Source organism: Morone saxatilis, unplaced genomic scaffold (genome assembly GCF_004916995.1).
Source record: "Morone saxatilis isolate NCDOM2014 unplaced genomic scaffold, NCSU_SB_2.0 Contig19, whole genome shotgun sequence".
Lineage (NCBI taxonomy): Eukaryota > Metazoa > Chordata > Actinopteri > Moronidae > Morone > Morone saxatilis.
Window position 1 is genome coordinate 13,242,291 of NW_023339751.1, and position 15,621 is coordinate 13,257,911.

Here is a 15,621-nt window from a genome sequence, read left to right on the forward strand (position 1 = left end):
TGTGGTGTTGTATACTCTACTTAGGTAAAGGGTCTGAATACTTATTCCGCCACTCCTCAAATGATAAATCAATTATTATTGATTCAATGCTTTATACTTGAAAGCATCGTGAATATGATTGATACATCTGGAAAGTACCTTTAGACACTAAATGCATGTTTGCTGTTTTCCTTCGTAGGTCGAGGGGATAAACGGCATGTATCTTGCCAACAAACTGGTGGACAATCATATCAAGAGTTTTATCACATACAACAAGGGACAAACATGGGCCCTGCTGCCGGCTCCTGCCACAGACGTTGCGGGAAATAACCTTCACTGCATCCTGGTGAGCTTGAGCCTTTGGGCAGCTGTGAATAAATGCTCTTATTCATGCGAAATGAAGCTTATGACATACATCATTCATCAAATGTTTCAACCTCATCAGCTGTGCTTTGGATGTTCTTTGAGTCAGAGCCATATTTGCACAGGGCGAGGCGCCAGCCTCAGCATCAGCTTGCCTTTTTAGACTCCTAAATGGTCGAGGAGATGCTTGGCTGGAATATTCTTATTATCAGTGTAAGGCACAGAGTGTCATCGCTTTTTGTTCCAGGGGTCCGGACTTTCCATTAACCTCTCTGATTTCAATTTACTACCTGTAGTCACACTGCACTAATGAATGTTAGATTACACTGAATTACATTATGCAGCTGTGTTGTTATTCAGCAGGTATGGTTTGCACCTAATCCAGGCAGTATGTTCCTTAGTAATAATGTGTATTGTTCAGTTAATAGCAGGTTATAGTATTTCTCTGTGTCATACATATGACCATTATGCTCTTGTCTGCTTTCTGACCCTCCTCCAACCTCAGCTGTTTGAAAAGCCTTATTGATGTTTTTTTCCAGTGTGCTTTAGTCTGAGAGATGAGTGGAAATGATTTGAATCAATTTTGCCAGTTTTATCAGTGCATCTTAGGGAATTTTAATTACATGCCTTGTTTGCTTTAGAATGAAACAATTCAAATGCCCTCTCTGTCCTCTCAGCCATTTTCTGTCTTTTTTTCCCAGCAGAGGAGATGAGAGGAACAAAGTATCTTTGTTTTATAAATGGTCTCTGAAAATGTTAGCACTTTTGTTTCAATGGAAAGAATAGTTTGAAGGCAAAGCTAATTATAATTGCTTCTGTGAAGATCTGTCTGATACATATTGTCTCAACCGGTGCATTGGAATACGTTTTGTTGACAGCCATTTTGTTCGCTGCATCTTCATCTGGAGATGTCTGAGAATCCCTACACTTCTGGACCCATCACCAGCAAGAAGTCTGTACCAGGCATCATTGTGGCTACAGGTAGAGTTACCTGAAGGATGTGCATTTGTTTAAACTGATCAGATTAGACATTGTGAGCTAATTTTTATCACCAGAGATATCCTTTCCCAGATAAGTGCATTGTAGCGGTGCAACCACAAAACCACACAAACTAATCATAGTGCCCTCTTTCTGTCATTGAAATCAGACACTGAAACTTCAACTCCTAAATCTCATTTTTGGGTGAGATGATTAGGTTGCACTATGTTATAAATGTGTCCTCCTGTGGAAAATGAGGATATGCACAGATTTGCAAAATAACGTTATCAGGTGATTGTGCATGTAGGTGTGTTATGGAGTCTTTGCTATGTAAATACATACAGTATGTGTGTGAAATTATTCATCTTTTTGTACTCAGGAAATATCGGAACAGAGCTGTCCTCGACCAACCTTGGGATGTTTATAACATCTGATGCAGGAAATAGCTGGAGACAGGTGAGACCCATTTGGGTCTACATACCGCACATGTTTACCTTAAACAGATTATGTATTCATATTGAAAATGTGCTGTCACAAGCGGAGCAAATGTGTTTTTTCAATGTGCACCGACGCAGATTTTTGATGAAGAGCACAACGTTTGGTTCCTTGACAATGGAGGGGCTATGCTGGCAGTCTTACATGCAGCGACGCCTATTCGCCACTTATGGTAGGTGTAGCTACTGTTCAACAATAGCTGATGTCATAATTAATGTAGGTAGGAACTGTAGGTGTTGGAGGTGTAGTGGAAAATTGCCGGAGTATAATTTCATCTCTCTGGGTTTGATGCAGCATATGATATGAGCATAATGTTTTGAAATGCTGATGGGCCAAGTTTGCATGATTATTGTATCGGCACTGCAGCTTCAGAACTGTCAGAATCATTTCCTACAGAAGAGGGTCTGTTACAGCTTTGTACTCGTGGTTGGATATGATGGTTTGAGTGCTTTTATGTAAATGAAAAGAAGAGCAGGGTGGAAATATGAGACTGAGAATGCCCTCATAAGTGCCCCATATTGTGGGAGCTTTGTAACAATATCTACTTTGATGTCCCTGCTCACTACAGCCCTGTCAAAAGTGATTAAGCTCCAAGAAAGGTGATTTGAAACCCCCCAAATCTATTTCTAATGTTACAACCTGAGTCATATCTCTCTTTTCTGTTGTTTTGTCACCTTCAAAAATTTACCTGCGCCAGGGAACATTTGTTCTGTTGTTCAGCCCGGTGTCAAGATAATTTTTCACATTGAAGAGAATCCAAGGTGCTTCATTTTTCAACTGTGGCAAAAGCTAAATGACCTAAAATCTTTCATCATATTTCTTTGTACCTTGTTTTTCACCACTTAACCTGTCTGCTTGTGATGTTTAATCTTATATGCATTGAGAAAACAAAATATTTAGCCACTACTGATGGATAAACATGGATGGATAGACAGACAGACAGATGTTCATGCACTGACAGCTGTTTGTTTGTTTATTTTTAATGCAGGATCAGTCTCGACGAAGGAAAGAAATGGGACCGTCACAGCTTCTCCTTGGCACCTCTGTATGTGGATGGAGTTTTAATGGAGCCAGAATCTGACAATCACATTATAACGTAAGCAGAGACACACTAGTACAGTCCAGCAGGAATAAAACAAATATCAGGCTTGAAGCTCCCCGGTGGATGCAATCACCCGATATCCCTACAATTTTTCATCCAAGGGAATTTTATCCTGTCAGCACAAATGACACATTTACAGGTGCTGTTGTTACACCATCATATCTCATCTGAAATTTGCATTCTTGTAAATCACCTTCCAGTTTCTTTGGACACTTCAGCCATCGGTCAGAGTGGCAGCTGATCAAGATTGACTACAAGGGCCTCTTCAGCAGGAGATGCATGGATGGAGATTATCAGACATGGCACCTGCACAACAAGGTTACAGGAATATTAAACATTATTGATTAATTGTCAGCTGCAAGAGATGCATGTTTGTCCATTGTCACTGTAAACACAGTACACCCGCTCAATGCACGAACAGAAATCTTTGTCTCTGTCTCTCTGTTCTTTCCAGAGTGAGTTTCAATCTTGTGAAAAACTAGATCATCTTTTTCTGTGCTTGATAGGGGGAGCTGTGTGTGATGGGTGAGAAACAGATCTATATGAAGCGCAGGCCAGGGAACCGTTGCATGCTGGCCCAGGACTATTCAAGGATCTATTCCTCAGAGCCATGCCTCTGCACAGCCTATGATTTTGAATGGTAATGACTTCCTCTCTCAGATTTCCCAACTGGGACTATACTGTAACTTGTATCCTCAGTGATCCTTAATTTCTTTCATTACATGTTTACCAAACAGACCCTCTCCTTTGAACATCTAATTCAATTGCACTTAATTAGAGCAGCTTGTAGACATTTGTAATCAAAAACAGAAGTATCAGTTTGCAGAATTTCATATGCCTTAATATCCATCTTACAATGCATATTTACTGGATAACCAATATGACTTTATTCATCGAATCTAATTATAGTTTTGAAATTGTAGATGGGAGTTAGGAACTTTTCATTGTACTACTGTAATTTGCATAATGTCAAATGACTTATTAGAATTCAATTAATAATGAATCGTTAAATGAATTTTGAATATCTTTTATCCATCTGTCGTAAATTCCGTTTGATCCTGCTTGTCTGACAATCATGTCTCTAGTTCTGGTCTTAAATTATGCCATGAAGCTCCAACTGCACAGCATTTGCCCCACTACAAAAGCACGTAGAAGCTAGATTATTTGAGCAGCAGTGTTTATCATTTCATGAAGTGTCGTGTTTTTTTTGCAGTGATTATGGGTGGGAACGCCAGGCGGACGGGAAGTGCTCCCCTGCTTTTTGGTTTAATCCAAATGGTGCGACTAAAAGCTGCAGCACCAGCCAAAGCTTCCTTAACAGCACAGGGTAAGTGGCCCCCAATGTTCGATCCATCACAAAACAATATTATTCCATTCCAGCTTGTTTGTCTAGAACACAAACAGAAAATAATGCTTTACTCCCTCAATGGTTGGAAAAAAAAGGCTTAAAGTACAGCTGAAAAAAGTAAACATAGATTTATGCAAAGTTGTGTAATATGAAAATTACTACATAGCCCATGCATGTTTTAGTTTATGTTTTATTAGTATATAATAAGGGATTATGACACAATACTTTGTTGGTTTTTTAACCTTATTCTTCAAAGGTATCGGAAGGTTTTGTCTAATAACTGTAAGGAGGGAGGGAGGAACGTGTATTCACCCAGGAGGCAGGCATGCCGTCCCAGACCACCCCGAGGTCTGCGGCTGTCCACCAGTCAAGGAGAGCTCAGTGCCCCAGTCGGAAGCAATGTTACTTTCATGGTTTACCTCGACGATGTGAGTCATATCACCAAAAAGTCTAAAAAGTGCAGTGTTGGCAGTAGCTGTAGTAACTGTTTAATGTAACCACATTCACCTTCCTAGTATAGCCTGTTAACATGCTTACATGTGCCTCGTACAGCTGCAGCTGAAGAATGTCATTGGTGTTTACTGTATAAAACGATTGTAATGTTAGGTATTAGACAAATAAGAATTAATTTTGTGCCTATTTACCAAGCAGATGAAGTGATATTTCACTGGAAAATTTCTAATTTGAAAATCAGTTGATGTTGCTTGGTAGGATATCAGGTGTTCACAAAAGTAAAAGGATTCCTTCCCTGAAGACCTCGAAGGACTGGGCAAAATTACATGGCAATCCATCTAATAGTTGTTGTAATATCTGAGCCGGGACCGAGCGTTAACAACAGAGCAACAGACCAACATTGCCATCCCCATAACCAGGCCACTAGCATGGCTAAAAACATGTTTTCCCACTTACCTCTAGTGCAGCCATGCAGATAGTTTTGTTTTATTTTGTTCCCAGGTTCCTCTGAGATTTATGCCTCCAGCCCATGGGGGTAAATGTAATTTTGTCTGTGGTGAATTTAAAAATTAAACAGTATCATTACTCTGGATAATCTTCAGATATCACTGTGAACAGTTTTCATTTGAACTACTTTCTACTGTTAAAATATTCACTGTAAGAATGATTGACTGTTGTGGATTGTCTACAGTAACATGGACATTCTTTAAGTGTATTTTTTTATATTCTAAGAAAAATGAAGCTATTTTGACTCATTGTTTTAGTGTGGTGCCAGAAATCTTACAAACGAGATATCTCAAACTGTGGGTAAATGAAACTAAAGCTATCTGGATGGCTAGATGGCACTAGGGGTTTGTGAGAAAATATGTTCTTATTTTTGAAATATGGGTGAAAAACACTTTAATAATGGGTGTGTTTGTATTAGATGATTTTATCAGTTGGCAAGATGGAACCAGATTATAAACTGATCCTTCTTACTTTGGGAGGCTTTCATTGCTTTTTTTTTTCTCTGTAGCCCCACTTTTTACCTTTCCACTTCTTTCCTCAGCTGAATTTCTGTCTCCATCCATTCATATTCACCTACAAAGTGTTTGTGACACAGCTTATAGGACATCTCAGCCCAAGCACTTAGTAGTGGACTGTGTACTTCACTTGTATGTGGTCTAATTGAAGTATTCTGACCTAAGCCGTGGTGACAGAGGCCGTGTCTTACTGCCTGTTCACAGGGAGACTCGCTGAGGACCAGCATCCAGCTAGACTTCGGGGACGGCATCAAGATCACATACTCCAACCTGAGCAGGACTGATGACGGCATCAAGCATATCTACAGAACAACTGGGATTTACCGAGTGACAGCTTCTGCTGAAAACAACCTGGGATCTGACAGCAGCACACTGTTTTTACACATCACCAGTATGTGAATAAGAAATATCATTACTCATTCCTGTGGCAGCGCATATAGCGTGAACTTCTTCTCTTTCATGGATAGTCACGTTCCCACTCCACTGAATTTCATTTCCGCCATGGTTGCCATTTAAGTCTTGGAAAATGCGAAAACACACACCTGGAGCTAAATGTACATCAGCTGTGATTACAATAATACTCCATGTTTGATGAATATGTGTGTGTGTGTTTTGTGTGTGGGTGCATTTATTTGTGTGAACACACGTGTGCATGTGTGTATGGATGTGTGCTGGTGTATGTGTTGCTGCCTCAGGTCCAGTGGAGCGTGTATATCTATCCGCTCCTATTGTAGCCATCAGGGGGAAGGAGGCTAATCTGACTGCGGTGGTTTGGCCGAGTCACACCAGAACATTGACCTTCTTCTGGTGGTTTGACAACAGCTCCGAGGTGAGCCTCATCTTCCTCCCACTACCCAGTATTGTTCCACACACATTGTATGTCCTGTTGACTGCAGTATGTTTTATTCTCCCATTCTTGTCTTGATGTCCTTGATGTGTTTTTTATTTATTTATTTATTTTTTATACACAAATCATGTACCATGTGACTGCCCTGTGTCTTTCTGGAGGATCCAGCTAGAATGGCTGGTCATATTTATTTATCACGTTGATTGTGCTCACTGCAGCACCTCCTCATTATACAGGGTGTCAAGGGCTGCATGTACGGAGTATTCTATATTCGGCTGAGAGGATGCAAGTTTTTCTGTGAAAATCTCTGTGTTTTTCCTTTTGAAATTCAGCCCATTATAACCTTGGAAGGAAGCATCTCTTACATGTTTCAGAGAGAGGGAAAAAACAAGGTCACGGTCCAGGTTGCTTCTGGGAGCACGATAATGCAGGATTCAAAAGTTATAACTGTTAAAGGTGAGTGGGGGAGACAGTCTTCAAAGCACTTTAATTGGTGCGATGCACGTTACATGAATATGCAATATGCTATCTCGGAGAAAGTATGATGCCTCCTGGTCCACTCTGCAAGCGGCGCCATGTTGATGTCAACGTGTACTTATCTAATGAATGAAATGTCACGGTAGGCGAACATGAAATCTTGAGGAGCAATTAACTTCAAGGCGTATGTTGCCAAATGAAAAAAGACAAAACTGCACATCAGATTAATCAAAAACGAAACCAGAAGTAGCATCCATATTCTAACAGACATCACTTCACTTTTCTTCCAGAGTTCTTCAGGTCGCTGCTGTTGTCGTTCTCGCCAGCTCTTGATGAGCACAATCCTGACATCCCAGAGTGGAGGGAGGACATAGGGCGTGTGGTGCGGACAGCTCTGTCACAGGTACATCAAGTCCCTATTGCTCTAAGATGTTTCCTGGAGCCAACATCAGCCACCAGTGGCTTTCAGGGTCATTACTATTTTATACCTGTGTGCAGTACTGACTTTATGGTCGATGCAAGAAATTTGGTCTTTTTTTAGATTACCTTTGATGACAGTGATCAGACAGTCATCTGGTGGGAATTTAAATTGAAGAATGTTTGCCATGAGACAGTGTCAGTTTGGACATTTTGATTTTACTGTCCAAAGTTTGGAAGTAACAGTCCAAACTTTAACCTCCACAGGGGAGATTAACCTGCCTGCTGTGTTGTTGCTGTGTCACTGCAGGTGTCTGGGGTTCCTGAAGATCAGCTGCTGGTGTCTTTGTACCCTGGACTTCCAAGTACAGCGGAGCTCTTTATCTTACCGGATGAGCATGCTTTAAGTGAGCACAAGAGAAGCAGTGAGGAGGCTTTAGAGACGGTAAGAATCATGATATCTAGAAATATGTATTAGTATCGTGTTTGTTATCATGTGAACATTTACCAAAAATAGTAGTTTCCCTTGTACTGATATGACACATATTGTAATGTATGTATGACAGCTTTTGCCAAAACATGTCCACCAGTAAAGAAGATTAATTGATTCTGGCTCTCGTAAAAAGGAATAATTAAAAAAAAAAATGTATTGACTTATTTCCCTAGTTAGATTAGTTAGGTCTAAAGCTGGCTAAAGATCTAAAGCTACAAAATAAAAATGTTAAAATCACAAGTTAAATGCAAATTTCAGAATTTAATTTTTTAACTAGGGGTAGAGCCAGGCTAAGTGTTTCCCCCTGCTTTCTAGTCATTATGCTAAGCTAAGCTAATCACCTCCTGGCTCAAGCTTCATACTCAACATTCAGACATGAGAGTGGTGTCAGTCAGTTCATGTAACTCTTAAAAGAAACATGAACTATCCCTTTAAGAAGGTTGCCAGTTTGTGGTAAGATTAGGACATTATAATATTTAACCATAGAGAGATTTGTTGTTATTTATTGTATCATAATATATCATTCTTTGTTTGTTTGTTTTTTGTTTTTTTGTTGAATACCTAAAACAGATATCAGATATTTTTGTCACTGCCCTGAACCAAGGCCTGATCCAGTTTGAGCTGAAATCTGATATTCGCATTATTGTGTACATGACTCAGCAAACTTTGGGTAAGTTTGTTTGTAACCTTAACCTATTATTTCTGCACACTTGGACCAATGCAATTGCTACATTTAAAACCCTTTTGCTGGTAAATAAAAACAAAGCATTCAAATCTTAATTTATGCCACTTTAGTCCAGAACACTTCCACAGTGTATTTGTTCTGCTTGCGGCTGTGCAAAAGATAAGCCATGTTTCTTTCTTGGGATGATTTGACATTGAGTTTTACCCAACCACTGAAAAAATAAAATCAGACAACAGTATTCCCTGAGTGAGATTTATATGATACAGTTTATCACAGGATTTAAATATATTTCACAGTGCATCAGTTTTGCGCCTGAGGCTGTGAGACAGTACTACTCTTTGAAATCAACCGATCAATGACATGATTGACAAAGAAGGCATTTGGTATGCACTGAGGAAATCGGCAGGGTCACCGGGTCATTAGCATATCGCAAAAAACGTGTCGATCAACCCTGCGTGGCTTTACCCTTTTCATCCACCAACGGATCTGTCTTCATTTGTGTCTGCATACAAAGGTCTGGGTTGCCTTTAAAATGATCCAGAAAGGTCATAGACTTCATAGGCTTCTCTCTGAAGGAGAGAAAGATGGGCGGCGAGTGGAAATACTTTGAATATTGCATCTCAGCATTTAAAAAGCCATGACTATGCATAAGCTACCTGCATGACGGACCCCAGGGAGAGGCAGTAGACCACCTAAAGGTTCCTTTTAACACCCTGAGGGGATGACATGCAGAGAGCATCTCTTCAAACTATACCTGCCGTTCTTACATGACATGGGGTAATGAAAGTAATCTCCTTGAAATAAGACATGGTTTATGGGAAAAAAAGAAAGGGTTCAGCTCATTTGTCTTGGTCAAAATGTGATGCTTATTTGATGTGTTTGTCTTTCAGCTCCACTTGTGGATTCAAACTCCATCCACAGTGGGTCAGCCATGCTGATGCTGCTCACTGTGGTGTTTGTTGGTTTAGCGGCATTCTTCATCTACAAGTTCAAAAGGTGTGTTCACTTAGATAAGAAGGTGAAATGTATTAAATTTACCTGTAAATCAGAAATGTTTTATCATGTTGATAAAAACCTTACACAGTTGGTCTGGTATATCTTTACTATTAGGAAAATCCCTTGGATCCATGTTCAGACCGAGGACAGTCATGAGAAGGAGTCAGAAGTTATCAGTACAGTCGGTCAGAACGATAGCATGTCAAAGGTCAAGCTCGGTGAGTTTCCCTCTCCGAAAGAACTCATGGAGAAGGAGCTGGAGGCCAGGAGCAGAGGTATGATGGCTACATGTTTAGCACCATTAACAATGATTATTTGTTATTATTATATAGTATTTTAAACAGTGGTGGAAGAAGAACATTTCAATATTTTACTGAAGTAAAAGTGGCAATACCAGTTCTCCATTAGAAGTAAAAACATGCATTTGAAATCTTACTTAAGTGAAAGTACATAGGTATTTTTATTATTATAGAAAATGCACTTAAAAGTGTAAAAGTACTCACTATGCAGCCAATGTGGGCTCTTTTGTTACATTATTATATATTATACAGTAAGATAATTATTATTATTGACGTACAAACACATAAACAGCATTTTAACATTATACCCATTTTAATGTAGCTAATTGTACTATTTCTGTATATCAATGCATTGTGTTTGGTATGCTCATTATTAAATTCTTTATCTGCACAGTAACTAGTAACTACAGCTACCAAATCAGTAAAAGTATAAAACTTTCACACCACCAATGTTAAGTGGATGTATTTTAGGATGTACTGTAGAGTAAAAACTACAGTATAAGGCAGCTATGATGCAATTCTTTATGCCAAGACTAAATGAAATACAGACTACTAACATCTGTGTACCACTCTGACACATTAATACAGGATTAAAAGGATAAACGTCACTGTGAGGGAATGATAACGATTAACATTTTATTGCCCTAAAAACATCCCTGAGTATCTGTTTCAAACAAACTGTAACTTGCATTTAGAGTATACACCAAAACAATTGACACTGTTTCAGTCTTATTTGAACAAAGTCTCTTCTATGAGCGAGGCCACCGTACATTTATTTGCATCTGAGCTGCTGTAATGTCATTATCAATGCAATGTGTCATTTTTACAAACTGTACACCACAAGCACAACTGCAGCACCGTAACTAGATATCACAATGACAAGTTAACTTTTTATTGCTATTGCTGACATCCACTGTGATGTCTTTTAGATGAGAACTATTCGGTCCCTGCAGACAGTGTGGATTATTTGACAAAAGTAGCATTGCAGTGCTCCTGACACAGACATGTGGGCTGCAGGCCCTTTTTCTGGTCACTCAGCACTTTTTGCTTTTCTTCATTTCTCAGCTGTTTCTACCTTTCCGAGTCCTTGCTGATCTAAAACAAATTAACTTCTTTTTGGTTACTTTCGAAAGTGTTTATTTACAAAAAGGCAGAGCTGCATGGGACCTTTTGATATGGGGCTTGATTAAAGAAATGTACAGCCTTCTGTTTAAAGATTTCATTAATACTATGGGGCATGGTTTGTTTCTCATGTGGTCTGATTTTGGCTGAGATACAAATGTTTGTTATATCCATTTTCAATCCATTTCACAAAATGATGATAACATCTATCATCTGATATTGCAGGTCACTGTCCAGCTTACTGCAGGATTAATCATTCATCTATTTTTAATATTGCCTTCATTGATTTATCTATCGGTTATTTCACACTATTATATTATGAATACTTTGACAGATAGATTTATTGTATTTAAAACACACCTAAAAATATATTTTATGCAGTGCACAATTTTCCATTGCCTGTAAGTTTGGTCTTGTTCCAGCCTGTGGGAAACATGCCCCCTACCCGAGAAAAACATTAACCAGTTTTAATTTAATTAATGTCTGTGTTCAGTGATTTTATGTGTTCTCATTTGATTCCAAATTGGTTTAAGAGCTCTAAGAAGAAGAGGAAGATGCTTGTCGTTGATAGCTGTCGCAGTGCACAAGGAGCAATGAAGTAGAATCACGGTCAAAATTCATAAAGGTTTAAACCAAGATTTTAACATTTAAAACTGGATTTGACGGATGAAAATGAAAATTTCAGTTTAGTTAAGGATCTTAATTTGATTTATGTTAATACAAATTGGTTCTGAATGATTAATATGACAGCTAACCGTGGGCACGTTTAATAATAAGTTTGTAGTTCAGGTGAAGAATTTATTCAGCTATAAAAGACAAAAAGATTTTTCAGTTGTTGCATTACACAAGACAAGAGGTTGTCAAAACAGGTCTACCTAGCAGTCAAGTCAGTATTTTTCAAAATGACACAAAATGAACGTTTATGAAAATGTTATTTATATAACCGAAGTTCTCTGATAGACATGAATCAGTCTCTTACTAGACCGACCTGTTCACGCGCTCTATATAAGTATATATTGTAGAGGCCTAGGCTCTTATTTATCTAACCTGTAAGGACTACACTTAAGAATGGTAGAAAGAGCCAATTTAGGAGTAAAAATAATCCTAGCTGAGTAAAACTGCTTAAAGTGTGTAACATTTCGGGGCATTTTAATGGCCACTGTAGGTCCTCTCTCATGCTTGGAAGGAGAGGGTGAAGCTATGGAGTGGCGACCTGCAGCTACACTGCTGGATATCACTAAATCCTACACACTGGTTCTTTAAACAACTTACTCCTACCTAAGTGTCAGAATATAAGCTTTAAGAGAAACTCTCAAGTAATCACATACATTTACCCTACATCTGCTCCACTGAAAGTAGCAATAATTTATGTTTTTATAATAACGTATGAAATGACAATCTGAAAACAATGTGATCGGTCACTCGTATCACCCAAATCTGCATCTCCAATCCAGCTTTACAGAGCTTTATAATGGGTTTCAGCTTGCAACTTTACTGTTTTGGCTCAGTCCTGTTCAGCACCAAATTGCAGAAGGACCAAGTTAACAACTAGCTGGTGAACACAGTGGACCATTTAGCAGCTACAGAGTCAGATGTATCCCTCAGCAGCTAAAGACCAAAAACACAGAGAGAGTCAGTATTGGACTCATCAAATGGTCACAGACATGAATCCAGATAAATGATAATGTTGGTCCGTAACTGCTGGATGTGTAAATAAGCAACTGTTGCTAGTTCACCATCTCAAATTAAAAGGTGACGATATGTTAATATTATGTTCACCACTTCTTTCTACTGCCCCCAAGTGGCCAAAAATTCAGCGTTTGCATCTACCGCTGAAATTAACATGTACATTGTACAATTAACAACAATCTTAATATTCATAATACTTAGATATGTATGTTCAGATGAAATAATAAGAAATTGTCTGGAATCTAAACAAAAAGAAAACCAAGCTGGAACAAGAAAGAACTGCTGCTGGTAGATGAGATACATGAGAAATTATTTTGTACAATCAATCCAAAACTAAAAAGATGTGTGCTCACCTCTGTTACTGCACTGCAAACATCTGTTTATAGCCCACTTAAGGGGTCTCTTGAGTTCTCCTAAATTGAATGATAGCTTTTAATCTTACGTTTGTGATAAGCAGAAAAGGATTTTAACTTTCACTGCAGGTCCAAATTTTTATTTTTAGCAGTTTGATAAATACCCTCCTGGACACTCAGCTCTTTGAATTCAGCCAATCCTGGCTGGCATAGAGTGATATAGTAACTTCTGTTGAGGCTCATGGGACAATTAAAATTTTGCTGCAGACTGCAATATCTTAGTCTTAGAATATACTCCATGTAAAAGCAATTTAAAACTCATAAATCACATTTTCTTTAGCAAATCTAAACTGACTGCCAGATCCCTACCTTGATGCATTTACTGCCAGGTTATTAGTTATGTGGGCAACATGAAATTAGCTTCACACAGCTTTGTACAAATCACTGAATTTAAACTACTGACACAGTTTGGAGATAAAAGTGCCACCTTTGAAAAGAGCCTGTGTCTGCACAATCGGAACGACCCCACTTGTCACAGCGATCCTATCTTATCAGCCCTCTATCACTAGCTCAGCCCTGCTTGGATAGGCCATGTTCCTTTGAGACAACAGGGGGCTTTTCAATAAAAATGCATGGCTGATGACTTTATAATTAAGTATAAAAGCTTATACAAACCATTTGATCTTCAAGTAAAAAGAGCAAGATTGAACTTTGAGTTGTTTGGTTGATGTTAAAGGCAGTTATTACTTCATACCAAAGTCAATGTCATGTAGATGAATGCAAAATATCACAGATTCCAGTTCAGAGTTGTGTTCACAAAGATTGTCTTTCATAATTCTTTTATCATCATATCCTCAAAACAAAGCAACTTGTGATGTGCATGTGATGTCAAAGCAGTCGGCTGTCCCTGTATTTAGCCTATTTTGTTATTTCTTGCATGTTTTCAGGAGGAATTGGAAGAAATGTGGAGAGAATTGTTACAAGGGAATTTCCAAACTGTACTAATGTCTAAGACATGCGCTCTGTTACTCAGTAAGTACAGATTGTTGTGCTACAATTGTGCTGAAATTGTTTGCTTTGTTTGCATCCTTTTTTTATTTATTTCACGCTGATAGCTGCTATCGTTCAAAGTCATGTTTTTAACTCACATGGATAGAGTAAGTATGTACTTTACAATACTTGATGGGAATCAATCCACCGAGCCAGACTCTAAGGCCTCTAGTTTGAGGGCGGTGAATTGCTGAAATTGACTGGTAACTACAGCACCCTGCACAAAATGTCCAATTAGCATCAAGATTCCCTAACTCTACACCGACACCATGGCTGTTATGCTGATATGAGTATTTCAGGAATATACAGCTGCCATTGTGCAATTCTTTACTCCCTGTGACATATCATTGTTCTTCTTAATTTGCATAATGTCAAGAGAGGAAAAGCAGACTGACTTTTTGAAATAAAATACCTCAAAAGCTATAAAAACTGTTTGAGAAATACCTTGATATAATGTAAATGAAAAAAGTACCATTAACTCATGGGTCAGTACAACAGAAAGAATGTATAGGTTTTACTGTATACGTGTATAAGTTTGATAAATTTGCTTTAGCTTCTGTATTGAATGACAATTATTGTGATGACTTACAATAAGGATATTTAGGACCCTTAAGGAATATTATAATAATTTACTATAGGCCTTAAATTGATAAACTAATTTAATGTGGTAAAAATATTCGATAATGTTTTCCTCTTAGCATAATGTTTGTTCATAAATTGAGCCAGCAGGCTATAAAATTTGTCAAGTGTAACCTTTTTATTTTGTTTTTTATAATGTCTTTTCTTTACATCCTGAATGGATAAAACAACCCGAACAATAAAGAAGCTTCTGTTTCAGTCAGAGCACATCTTGCTCTGCCTCCATGTGACTGAAATATTTTAATTAGTAGATAATTTTAGGTTTAGTTACTATCTAAATAAACCACCTTAACTCTACGCTCTGGATAAACATTACCATTTACCGCCCTTTAACTAGAGGTCTCTGAGTTGTAAATATACAGTAATGAATATATACATATATAAATAAAAATGTCTAAATCTGACTGTTGTGAATGCCTATAAGAAATGAATATATAGTTGGTTTAGCTCTGTAAGATAAAATGGTGCTTTCAATGACTTTTTCTCAGATAATGGTACACAACAAAATGTGATACAGTGACATGAAAGTCTGGCCTTATAAGTGGAAATACTGAAAACTTGTACATAGAATAAGATGGAATGTAAATCTATACAGTAGCTTCATCTTATTGTAAAAGTCAACCCACTGAACAGACAGTAATATGTTTCCATGACCTTCAGTCTCACAACAAGCTGTATGTCCTCTTTTTTTATTTAATTTTTTACAGTAGCATGCCCTAATTATCTGTGATAAAAGACTTAAGACTATATTAGGGTGAGCGAATATATATATATATATATATATATATATATATATATTATCATGGTTGGTTTT

General features: G+C 38.1%; 1 protein-coding gene across 1 annotated transcript in view; it reads left to right on the top strand.

Annotated features, from left to right (window-relative positions):
- The window catches only part of sorcs3b (sortilin related VPS10 domain containing receptor 3b), a 39,673-nt gene extending 24,177 nt beyond the window's left edge, over positions 1-15,496 (top strand). The window contains exons 10-27 of the mRNA XM_035662928.1: positions 179-325; positions 1,221-1,323; positions 1,700-1,776; positions 1,896-1,987; positions 2,804-2,911; positions 3,118-3,235; positions 3,424-3,557; positions 4,131-4,244; positions 4,522-4,693; positions 5,945-6,131; positions 6,436-6,569; positions 6,920-7,043; positions 7,355-7,467; positions 7,792-7,926; positions 8,545-8,644; positions 9,550-9,655; positions 9,770-9,930; positions 14,066-15,496. Of these exons, the coding sequence (XP_035518821.1) occupies positions 179-325; positions 1,221-1,323; positions 1,700-1,776; positions 1,896-1,987; positions 2,804-2,911; positions 3,118-3,235; positions 3,424-3,557; positions 4,131-4,244; positions 4,522-4,693; positions 5,945-6,131; positions 6,436-6,569; positions 6,920-7,043; positions 7,355-7,467; positions 7,792-7,926; positions 8,545-8,644; positions 9,550-9,655; positions 9,770-9,930; positions 14,066-14,130 (2,190 nt within the window). The 3' untranslated portion in view covers positions 14,131-15,496. The remainder of the gene's footprint in view (positions 1-178; positions 326-1,220; positions 1,324-1,699; positions 1,777-1,895; positions 1,988-2,803; positions 2,912-3,117; positions 3,236-3,423; positions 3,558-4,130; positions 4,245-4,521; positions 4,694-5,944; positions 6,132-6,435; positions 6,570-6,919; positions 7,044-7,354; positions 7,468-7,791; positions 7,927-8,544; positions 8,645-9,549; positions 9,656-9,769; positions 9,931-14,065) is intronic.
- Positions 15,497-15,621: the final 125 nt, after the last annotated feature.